This window comes from Lepisma saccharinum, chromosome 1 (assembly GCF_977018435.1).
Source record: "Lepisma saccharinum chromosome 1, izLepSacc3.1, whole genome shotgun sequence".
Classification (NCBI taxonomy): domain Eukaryota; kingdom Metazoa; phylum Arthropoda; class Insecta; order Zygentoma; family Lepismatidae; genus Lepisma; species Lepisma saccharinum.
The window spans coordinates 154,015,872-154,028,243 of NC_139229.1; the positions used below are offsets into that span (position 1 = coordinate 154,015,872).

Consider the following 12,372-nt stretch of genomic DNA (forward strand, 5'->3'; position numbering starts at 1 on the left):
AAAATGCCATCTCGTCTCAGCAACACTATCCTGAATGCATGGACTTTCCTATAATTTATCCGGTAGATATCCGCCCGCTGGGGTGTGTGAAGAACTAGCACATTAACGTAAATTTAATATTAACGTAAATTTAGTTTAGATAATTTTGTCAATATCTTACTCAAATCTTGAACAAGGCCTAGTGTCTCGAAAACTAAGCCTTATTTTCGTTGATTTTTTTACACAGGCCTCTGTCCGTCTCGTCTCGACAAAGTCTTGAACAATTTGGCCTCTTTCGTGTTTAAATTTTTAATGTTTACAAGTTTGTGGGTTAGGCTCTAAAATTACCATGTATACATCATGGATCAAGCCTTATTTGTAGTATATTATTCTTTTGACTTTGCAATAAGGAATTATTTTCTCTTCTTTCAGATGAGTGTCCGAACAGTGGAGAAGAGTCAGACGAAGACGTGATCACCGACTACCTGGCGCCAAGCCCCCCTGCTGGTTGGGGGGGTGAAGGGGTCGGTCCCCCCATGGCGCACAAAAATGGGGGCCCCCTGGTCCCCACCATCAGCGTGACGCCTCATTCACCTGGAACCAAGCACTATCCAATACTCGGTGAGTACTTGGGCATATCTGTGTATTTTGTCGTGAATTAAATGTCTGAAAGTGTGGTAAAGATCTGGGTGTCGAACGTAGAAAGGAGTGAAATACAGTTATACATTGTACGCATGCTTCATTCCAGGAGTCAAGTGAGCAATGGCGAACTTAAAATAACTGCAATGCACACGCCAAATGCATATTCTTGGTGAGGTGTCTGACTGTCATGCTGGTGACCTGTGTTCGATTCCCAAGGTGGTTCATCAATGGATTTTGTTACTTCGGTATCATTACATAACCGCCTCTGGTGCTCACTCAGCCTCTCATCACTTGGAACCTCCGCCTGGGTGGTACAGGCGGTAGGAGTGCGGTACTGATCACACCACTCCCGTTATGGCCGATATCGAGAATATATTAAACATACTTCTTTTGTACTTTTAATTGTTACAATTTTGTTGCCTATTTATCTTTTGTGACATATTCAATTGTATTCTAGGTTCTCGAAAAATATTTTATAACGTTGAGCGGATTAAAGAATTTTAGCCACTGATTAAATATTTAAGTTTTGAACGCGGTGCTGCCACAAAAGCTAAGTTAAACAGTTCCGACTCCTCCCCACTCCACCTAACCAGGCTGCGAATACGTCACTGACCGGAAATGAATTAGAGCGTGGAACATCCCAGTCACCACACTGTCACCGCGTCCCGAACGGGAAACGTTCCATTTCACTGCTTTCCAGAGAACATCTTGACATTTCTGAACAATACTCTGCTACATTACTCAAAACTATATTTCAACAATTACACCGGCTATCTTGAACTGCCGCTGAAATCAGTTATCTAAATATTGTCCAGACAAAATAAATATATAGGAAATACTGTTCAGAATCTACGTATGTACGAATATGTATCCATCCCAGATGATTGATTATGAGCGCTCAATGATTCTGTAGTACCTAAAGCTAGTGTTCGATTTTTTTTTTTTTTTTTTTTTTACCTTATGGGAAGGGGAAGAGTTGCGGCCACGGTAAGAAGTTATATCGCAGCCAAGAAATGTTTGTGCTAGACCCATTTTTCACGAACACTCACCGTTCTGGGTTGGGACATATGAATTTTAGCATAATAAACCACTCGTTATAGATAAATACATTAAAATATCACCAAGACATTCATTTCGCCTCACTTAATATATATAACATACAGTTTTTATAGAAAATCTCAGAAATATTAATAATAGGATCTAAAAATGACCATATGTAATTTTACGTATTTATCTCTGAAGGGCACAAATATTATCAACGTGCAAGTCATACTTAAAATAGAGCAATATTTTATATTAATTTTAGAACCTAATGATACCCTCTTTCATTAGTGTAATCTTTAATCGTATGTTGACAGTGGAAAGCACATCTTCTTTGCAGTTGACAGTGGAAAGCACATCTTCTTTGCAGTTGACAGTGGAAAGCACATCTTCTTTGCAGTTTATTTCATTGTTTTTAAGGGCCCTCCCCAATTGCGCAGTGGTAGTAGCGTCATCGCTTTGTAATCAAGGGGCCCCGGGCTCGATACCCGGTGCAGACCCATAGTGGTTCGGATCCCACTTTAAACTGTACGTATAGTCCCGATTAGCCTTATTGTACATAAAGTGGACTTAAAACACCAAATCAACCAACCAACCATTATTGTTTTTAAAAGAAAAACCGCTTAATATTTCATGTAATAATATCCACATGCATTTATTGCTACATTGCAAACATATTTTAGCTTTATCATTTGAAATTATATTTTATTTCTGAATTATTATTTATGGTCACACCAGGACCATCCTATTTAGTTAAAAAGTAGCAACCTTACATTATTTTATTTGTTCCCATTCACTGCTCCAAACCTAACTTGCTGAATGTTTATTTTTTGTTTTCACACTGCCTGTCGATACATAAATATAGCATACAACAAAGCTGTTTCCATCTCAATTTGTGAAATAAAAAAAAATCATCGGATGTTCAGCGTCCATTGTAAGAACTGTTGGGAACTGCCGCTCAACGATTCGTGCAGTGCTTGTCCAGAGCAGCCAAGCGGTGTTCAAAGAATAGAGCTGTGATGTCCAGTGGGTGGAAAAGTGGGCGTGTCAAGCTATTGCCATCACGCGTGCTGTAAGAAGTCCCATTTCCTCTCAGCTGGAGTGCACAGACTAATAGCGTCAGAAAATTGACAACTATGATTGGTAATCAGTAGAGACCGGATGTTAGGCAAAATGCCTATTTTTTCCTGTTAGAGATATGATGAAAACGAATGTTGCGAAGGCCAGGGGGGAGGGATTAGCTTCATTTAAAGGCAATTTAATTTTGCCTATTTTGCCTATTTCATACGATATTGCCTATATTATTTCATAAATGCCAGATATTGCCTATTTTAGGCATTTTCTTTAATTTGGGACATGATTGAACTCGGTGCATACAATTTTCGGATGGTGTTAAGCATGAAGATGTGCTTTTGTTTGTAACAGATGCAGCGCCATATAGAACAAAGCAGCAACGGCCCTTAAAGTTATTTTCCCCGCTATGCTGCACATAACATGTCTCGCGCATGTTCTCCATCGAGTTGCAGAGGAAATTCGTGTTTCATTTCCCGAAGTTGACTCTTTAATTTCCAATGCTAAGAAAATATTCCTTAAAGCACCACCCGGGTTCTTTTGTTTAAAGAAACAGCCCCTGAACTTGCTTTGCCTCCACAGCCAATACTAACTAGATGAGGTACTTGGATATCTCTGCTTCAGTATATTACGCGACCAACTATCAGAAGGTGGCTGAAGTAATTAATTCCCTATCAGAAGATGATGCAACATCAATTCACGTAACACAGCATCTTATGAACAATTCTGTTGTGCGAAACAACTTAGGATTCATCACCAGCTATTATTCAAATTTGCCAGACACAATAACATTACTGAAAGAGAGAAGTGGAACACTGATAAATTCTATGGACCGTTTTCATTCTGCAGTTGATCAAATTTGTGCTGTACCAGGTGCTAAAGGTCAGACTGTTCGTGAGAAATGTCAGTGAGTTATTGCAGCTAATAAGGACTTGGACAAATTAAGGACAATTCACAAGTTATGAAAGGTGAAAATATACAAACTGAGTTAGATCCACATGCTCTCGCGTGCTTTAAGTATGCTCTGGTAACATCTGTGGAGGTTGAAAGATCTTTTTCAATTCTAAAAAATGTGTTGTCCGATCGCAGACATAACTTGTCCGTTGATCCCCTGAAGAAATACCTTGTTGTGATGTGCAACCGCAATTAGTGCTTCTTATTCAGAGACTGCCAAACCGTACAGTACAAACTTGAAATGCATTTAAACAGTTTCTTAGTTCGAACTGCTGTGTGGAATATATAGTGTAAATTTCTTAACTGAAATAACCCTGTGTGCAGTGATAAAGTGTATATTTAAATAATTTGCGTACTGGTTGGAAGTAGCCAACAATTTCTTTTGTCAGACTATTGTTTGTAGCCATTATACAATGTAAAATTTTGGGCTGACGTGATTCCTGTTTTCAGTGATTTATTAAGTACAATATTGGACTGCTGTCTCTAATGATGAGCTCCTGGTTTAAGCAACTATAAAGAATGTACAGGTATGACGGTTATTGTCATATGGTATCATAAAATTACAAGAATGTAATGAATGCTGAGAACATTTAAATATTTTACTTACGTCCGTAAACCGGTACATTACGAAGTTCAGAAAATAACGCTAGATGGCACTATTTGTAATTCATTATAAATTGTAAAATTTTAAAATCACATTGTTCGTTAATGTTATTTCGAAGTTAAATTCAAAGTCATGGTATTGCAAGTGCCTTTGTAACAAGTTTTAATCTCTTGTTGTTGTATATCTCATTGTCATAAAATTTACCGCCAAAACAGTTTGCTTTCGCTATGCACAAGGACATTTTGTTGCGACGGCGGCTGCACGCAAGGACAATTTGCAGTGATGGCGAAAACTTATAAAATTTACAACGTAGTATTCTCCATTATTGTGCTTGAATAAAATAACTATAATCAATTAAGTCTTTATGACATTCAGATAATTAATACATACATATATGAATATTTGTACTTAATATTATGTTCAGTAAAACTTCTGGTGTCACGCTGAAAATGTGATGTATAAAGGAGAAAAAAGAGGAACAAAAACGGGAGAAAGGAGGAAGCCGGTGTAATGGTGAAGCAGGAGAGAAATAACGGAACCATGTGGGAAGGAATCCTCATTGTTTAGCTTACGGAAGATAAGTGTTCGACAGTGAAGGAATGTACTGCACTTTGTACAACAGGAGATCGGCCGTTGGATCGAGCAATTAATGGAAGTAAGGTGATGCGATTAGGCAGTTCCATTACAAAGGTAGGGTGTGAAAAGGATCACGTGACCCACCGTTTCAGGAGGTAAGCTGCAGCAGTTTAATCACTTTTCATGAGCTCATGTTTATATACTTCAAAGGTAGATCTATCTATAGTACGTTTCGAATAAAGCATGCTAGCGTGTGTATCTAGTGTGGAAAATAAATCGAAAATTTAGCGTTCCGTATCTCGTGGTTGACAGCTAATGGCGGGCGATGCCGTTACATGTAAAAATGGAATTTTCTCTAATAATTTGAACATGATCTGATACAATACATCCAGAGAACTTTGAATAAGTGCTTATCCTTATAATTTTAAATCTGGGTAGTAATCAGAGACAAAAGGTATTTTATTGCGTCTGAATATTTCAAGGTCACATGTCGTAATGCAGGTATGTAGTCGGCAGAAAGACGAATTAGTGAAAATTTGCACGGTTAGTAAGAAATGTGCAATTGCTTGAAATTGTCTGTGTAAAATTATCTGGGTTAATTATATAAACTTGACGAGTTATAACCTTGAATGAGGCGATGTTGCCAAATCAGACGCACGGTGAAGATATTTAATTCTAATTCAGCTGTTCGTACTAAATTCAGTTACGAGCTGAGTGCAAGTGAAAATATAAACAGCTCCTGTTAATGATCTGGGAGAGGTGTAATTTCTCATATGAATAAATGTTTAATTATTTCGAAACTCCTATTTCATTCCATATATGCTTACAAAATCGGTATGTGATAATTGCATGTTGACATATCTTAATATTGTGTGTTTTCTTTCAGAGGGAAGAACTTTGTGTGTCTTGCCAACGTAACTCATATTATTTCATGCTGGTAATTGGTTTGGCAATCAGCTAGGGAAAGGTCAGGTTGTTGGGTTACTACAAAATTTGGTATTCCGTTAGACAGGTTTGAACGGTATGGAAGTAGACTGGATAAAACATGTAAACTGCATCACATACATTTGTATTAGCTCTGAATTTGATATCCAAGACTGAATTATATGGTGGCTGACAGGCATATTCTTATTTGAATATTGATCTTATTGAGTAAACTTATATTGTTCACATAAAAGGAATCCCTTTCGAGGTCAGTTGTTCTCCACAGTATACAACAAATCAGCGCTGCCGGCGTTACTAGGTAGAACTCGTGGGAGCTATCCGAAACATAAATTTGAAGTTGCTGTAATTTTGGTGTTGAGAGGATTGTTTGGATGCTCTCATGACGTGATTGGTGCAGGTGGCCCTCGCCTCTGATTACGGAGACATTAATTGGGTTCTGGACCATCGTAAAAGTCAAATAAACAGGTACCGTCGTAAAAGATTATGAGACTCAGTGGTTTAGTTGTTGCTGTGGGAACAAATAAGTTTAAAACAAATAAGTTTAAACAATAAGTTTGAACAAATAAATTTGACAAAAAGATCATGTAGACTCAATGGTTTAGTTGTTGCGGTTGGGAACAATTAAATCTGAACAATAAATTTGAACAAATAAATCTGAATAATAAGTTTGAACAAACAAAAAAAAAAAAAAAAAATGGGAACAGAACAAGAGCCTGTTACAATTGAATCCTTGTTTGCTTTCATCAAGCAGTGTGATGAGAGAAACAGGGAAAACGCTGATTCGTTGAAGTCAGAACTTACAGCTCATGCAAGCAGTTTGGTGGGTGGACTACAATCTAATATAAATGACACCAACAAATGTATTCTGGACTTGCAGAAAGACATTGTTAAGACGAGTGAGGGTCTTCAAGATCTCACTCTGTTAGTCTCTCAGTATAGGGTCGAATGTATGAGCAGGGCAGAAGGGTCAGAAAAAGATGCACAGAATACTAGCAAACTTGATAAAAGTGTTACCTTAGAACAAAAATATCATAAGGTTAGTGATGGGAAACATTTTGTAGGCAAGGTGTGTGCCCTTGGAGTGTCGAGTAACAGGAAAGAGCGATTGCCTGTTGACCTCCGTACCAATGGTGTTTCTGTACCAAAATCAAGCTTTCAAGATTCTTTATCAGGTGGTAGTTCTAAAGAATGCAGTTCTCTGGTTTCGTTTTCATTGAGTCAGGTTGTTCCCAAGGTGCAAGTTGATACGAGTTGCTCTGTAAGTAAAGTGAACCTTAATTGCATACCCCTTCGTGCTGTATCCACTCAGAACAGGTCCACCTTGTCCATAGCTGATAATTACTTGCATGAAGAGTCCATAGTTCAAGATCTTTCAGTTTGTAACATTATCAAACCAGCATCGAAATGTCTTCTGCAGACAGTTGTGAGTAATATAGCAATCCAACCCAGAAGTAGCATTTGGTATGACTCGATGCGTGTTCCCTTGTCCGTAAGAAAGGCCAGTATGAAGTTGGTTGTTTCTTCGAGGAAGCTAGGAAATAGTTGTCCAGACAAGTATAGGTGGCGCATGAGAGTAAAAGTTAAAGCTTCTAGGGATTCACCTGCTCAGAAAACTTCTGTGGTCAGTCGAACAGTTGGTATGAGAGTTTCTCTCCATCCTAGCCATGTTAGGAAGAGAAAAATTAACAAGTCTCCTCGGAAAAACACTGGAACAAAAATGCGGGAAGAAATTTTAAAGCATCTTCTTCTTTTAGGAATTTCTCTTGTGCAAAGTGTGAGACACACATCGCACCGTACTCATGTCAGAAGAAAATGGCATGAGATGCGATCGGATGAGTAAGATTGCTCAAAGATGAACCCTTGCGAGGTTCATCGGAGCGATCATCACTCTTTAATCAGTTTTAGCAACTTCGCTTTGTATAAATGTAAATATTATAGGTAATGTAATTTAAATGGACAATTATTATAACTTATGTATTCTCGGGTGTTTAAAATAATTTTGAGGGTAATTATCATTCGAACGTTAATTTACTTTTGAAACGTCAGTTCAGTTTGGGTCATGTGTCTAAAGTGTAGTTCAGGATTAGATATGTCAAGGGCATATGAGTGCAGGAGATAAATAGGTAGAAGCAAACGATGAATTTTAATTTAACTTCGCTATCATTAATGGGTAAATGACTAACTTTCATATAAGCCACAGGTTAATCTCGTTTTCATAAGTAGACAGTTTCTCTTATGTACTGTTGCTGAAGGTGTAAGATCTGTCAATTCCAAAATATTGTACGAATTTCTCTTGAAAAGAATCGCGATTTGTGGCGTTCTATGGAAACCGAGGGGAATATCATGGACACTAGAGGTCGAATTTGTTCTTCCTTCTAAGGATGTCTCCACACGTAGGTTATGTGAGAACGGTAAAGTGTCGAGAGGACGTTTGCCACATAGTAATGGTTTGATCCTGACACTAGTCCGTCTTGGAGCTTCTATATTAATATGAGTTTCTGAATAGAATTCCAGGGTTATAGTAAGAAATATCCATTATAGCAAATATTCAAGAGGTACGAACATACTTCATCTAAAATCTTGCATAATAACATGATATCATAAGTCCTACAAAAACTTACCTTTGGGCTTACTCATGATAAATGTCTGGGTTAGATTCCTGTGTGAATAACGAAAAATCATGGTTATATTTTGGTGGCAATAAATACTCATCGTGTCCTAATAGATCGACGTCATTTTAAGTTTGATGTATCTTCTGTTCTGTAGTGAATTCTCCCTGCACGGATTCAGTTAAGTTTGCTGAATTTAGTCCGAATAAAGAATTGGATTTGTGCAATAACATTTTCCTGACAATTTGGTAGACCAAACCCGCAAAATTTTGGAGAATAATCTGAACATTTACTTGGGGTAAAAATAATTTTTTACGTCATTGCTTGAGATAGCATCACACAAGGTGTTGCCATTAAGGGCAATCAAGATGAGGTTGGGGTAGTGAGGACTAAGGTTTGGAACATTCTCCTGTGGGTGAAGTGAATTTAGTACCTGCGGCGGGCAAGGAACCAAGTAGGTGCAGTTCTGCGGCGCACCAGCACAGGAGATGTTGGCCTGAAATGTTCTTTCTTGGTTTTGCAAGGAATTTCCTGATCTTAAAATTTTGGGCATAAATGGCAAAGAAGGGTTACATCTGGGGCACGCACGGAGTTCTTCCTTCCGGTAAGGAACAATTGTATTGTACATATTGTATTTATATCAAGATTTTATGAATGTAATCATGCAAGTGTATGTTTTAGGTGTATATGTCCTGACGAATGGTTAGGTTATCTGGTGTAAAGGTAAAATATATATATTTGATGATGTAAACTTGTTGAAAGGGGTCGAGCCCCTTGTTGGGCGCCAAATATGACGGTTATTGTCATATGGTATCATAAAATTACAAGAATGTAATGAATGCTGAGAACATTTAAATATTTTACTTACGTCCGTAAACCGGTACATTACGAAGTTCAGAAAATAACGCTAGATGGCACTATTTGTAATTCATTATAAATTGTAAAATTTTAAAATCACATTGTTCGTTAATGTTATTTCGAAGTTAAATTCAAAGTCATGGTATTGCAAGTGCCTTTGTAACAAGTTTTAATCTCTTGTTGTTGTATATCTCATTGTCATAAAATTTACCGCCAAAACAGTTTGCTTTCGCTATGCACAAGGACATTTTGTTGCGACGGCGGCTGCACGCAAGGACAATTTGCAGTGATGGCGAAAACTTATAAAATTTACAACGTAGTATTCTCCATTATTGTGCTTGAATAAAATAACTATAATCAATTAAGTCTTTATGACATTCAGATAATTAATACATACATATATGAATATTTGTACTTAATATTATGTTCAGTAAAACTTCTGGTGTCACGCTGAAAATGTGATGTATAAAGGAGAAAAAAGAGGAACAAAAACGGGAGAAAGGAGGAAGCCGGTGTAATGGTGAAGCAGGAGAGAAATAACGGAACCATGTGGGAAGGAATCCTCATTGTTTAGCTTACGGAAGATAAGTGTTCGACAGTGAAGGAATGTACTGCACTTTGTACAACAGGAGATCGGCCGTTGGATCGAGCAATTAATGGAAGTAAGGTGATGCGATTAGGCAGTTCCATTACAAAGGTAGGGTGTGAAAAGGATCACGTGACCCACCGTTTCAGGAGGTAAGCTGCAGCAGTTTAATCACTTTTCATGAGCTCATGTTTATATACTTCAAAGGTAGATCTATCTATAGTACGTTTCGAATAAAGCATGCTAGCGTGTGTATCTAGTGTGGAAAATAAATCGAAAATTTAGCGTTCCGTATCTCGTGGTTGACAGCTAATGGCGGGCGATGCCGTTACATGTAAAAATGGAATTTTCTCTAATAATTTGAACATGATCTGATACAATACATCCAGAGAACTTTGAATAAGTGCTTATCCTTATAATTTTAAATCTGGGTAGTAATCAGAGACAAAAGGTATTTTATTGCGTCTGAATATTTCAAGGTCACATGTCGTAATGCAGGTATGTAGTCGGCAGAAAGACGAATTAGTGAAAATTTGCACGGTTAGTAAGAAATGTGCAATTGCTTGAAATTGTCTGTGTAAAATTATCTGGGTTAATTATATAAACTTGACGAGTTATAACCTTGAATGAGGCGATGTTGCCAAATCAGACGCACGGTGAAGATATTTAATTCTAATTCAGCTGTTCGTACTAAATTCAGTTACGAGCTGAGTGCAAGTGAAAATATAAACAGCTCCTGTTAATGATCTGGGAGAGGTGTAATTTCTCATATGAATAAATGTTTAATTATTTCGAAACTCCTATTTCATTCCATATATGCTTACAAAATCGGTATGTGATAATTGCATGTTGACATATCTTAATATTGTGTGTTTTCTTTCAGAGGGAAGAACTTTGTGTGTCTTGCCAACGTAACTCATATTATTTCATGCTGGTAATTGGTTTGGCAATCAGCTAGGGAAAGGTCAGGTTGTTGGGTTACTACAAAATTTGGTATTCCGTTAGACAGGTTTGAACGGTATGGAAGTAGACTGGATAAAACATGTAAACTGCATCACATACATTTGTATTAGCTCTGAATTTGATATCCAAGACTGAATTATATGGTGGCTGACAGGCATATTCTTATTTGAATATTGATCTTATTGAGTAAACTTATATTGTTCACATAAAAGGAATCCCTTTCGAGGTCAGTTGTTCTCCACAGTATACAACAAATCAGCGCTGCCGGCGTTACTAGGTAGAACTCGTGGGAGCTATCCGAAACATAAATTTGAAGTTGCTGTAATTTTGGTGTTGAGAGGATTGTTTGGATGCTCTCATGACGTGATTGGTGCAGGTGGCCCTCGCCTCTGATTACGGAGACATTAATTGGGTTCTGGACCATCGTAAAAGTCAAATAAACAGGTACCGTCGTACAGGCATGTCTCTATTCTTTCTGTTTGTCTATCTTCATTATTTTGAGTTAAATTTAATTGCCTTTTTTAATGCCTATTTGTATTTTAATGCCTATTTTACTGCCTATTTTGAAAATTATAAGTGCTTATTTGCCTGCCTATTTTATATGTTTTTAGTGCCTAAACATCCGGTCTCTAGTAATCAGGAACAATATATCGAATACAACACACCGCCCCTTCAAATATATAATTTGTTGTTAACTCCTTCGCTCCAGGACTGAGTATTTGAAGTCCTAAAGTGTATCAAATATGTATTTTAAACTTGCTCATCAAGGGCTTTTGTTACAATTACACAATGCAGTTATGTAATTTATTTTTATTGTAAGAATAATAATAGTGAACATTGAAGTATGGCCTAATTTTTAATTTAACGAGAAAGCTGGAATTTGTAAGCGTATCGGTATATTGGACTTAATAGCTGAAACTAGTATTCCGAGTCCTTACTACGTGTACTAAACGGGGTTTATACTATTTTTTAGATGGGGTGTTATTTTTCACACAAGTATGTTGTCACGTAATACATCAATGCCTTTATAGCTTTCTTCAATAGTTCCGGATAGCCTTTTTGAAAATGAACCTAGGCATTCAGAAAGGGGCTTTCATTGATGACCTGGTAATGTGGATTTTATATTAAGAAGTTTTGTATTATAAACCATCTCTAATGTTAATGAAAGACTTTAAAATGCCGCAGAGCATATTTAATTTTTCAATAGGTTTATTTCATATCTGACAGTCTATTTTCCTCGAACCTTTACAAGAAGTATATCATGTGGTAACATTTCTTTATACCCTTACGGATACTCTCGGATGGCATGATGGCTTCCCAGGAGTTCGCGGACTCTCGTCACTGGCCATGTTCGTACACTTTATTTGACCCAATAAGAGCTTCAAGAATTAAAAGAAAACTCAAAACAAGCTGTTTACAACTTCTGCACCAGCATACATAAAAACCTACCGCTTAAAAAACATAGCATGTAAGAGAAAAATTAATTAAAATACTCATGGACAATTTGCACGGTAATACTCATGGATCCCATTGTACGTAGAACA

General features: G+C 37.2%; 1 protein-coding gene across 6 annotated transcripts in view; it reads left to right on the top strand.

The window, feature by feature from the left end:
• cyst (rho guanine nucleotide exchange factor 18 cysts) overlaps positions 1-12,372 on the top strand; it is a 203,711-nt gene that overhangs the window by 70,773 nt on the left and 120,566 nt on the right. For all 6 annotated transcript variants that reach the window (XM_083140739.1, XM_083140764.1, XM_083140772.1 and 3 more), the window contains one exon: positions 412-600. In XM_083140739.1, the coding sequence (XP_082996865.1) occupies positions 412-600 (189 nt within the window). The remainder of the gene's footprint in view (positions 1-411; positions 601-12,372) is intronic.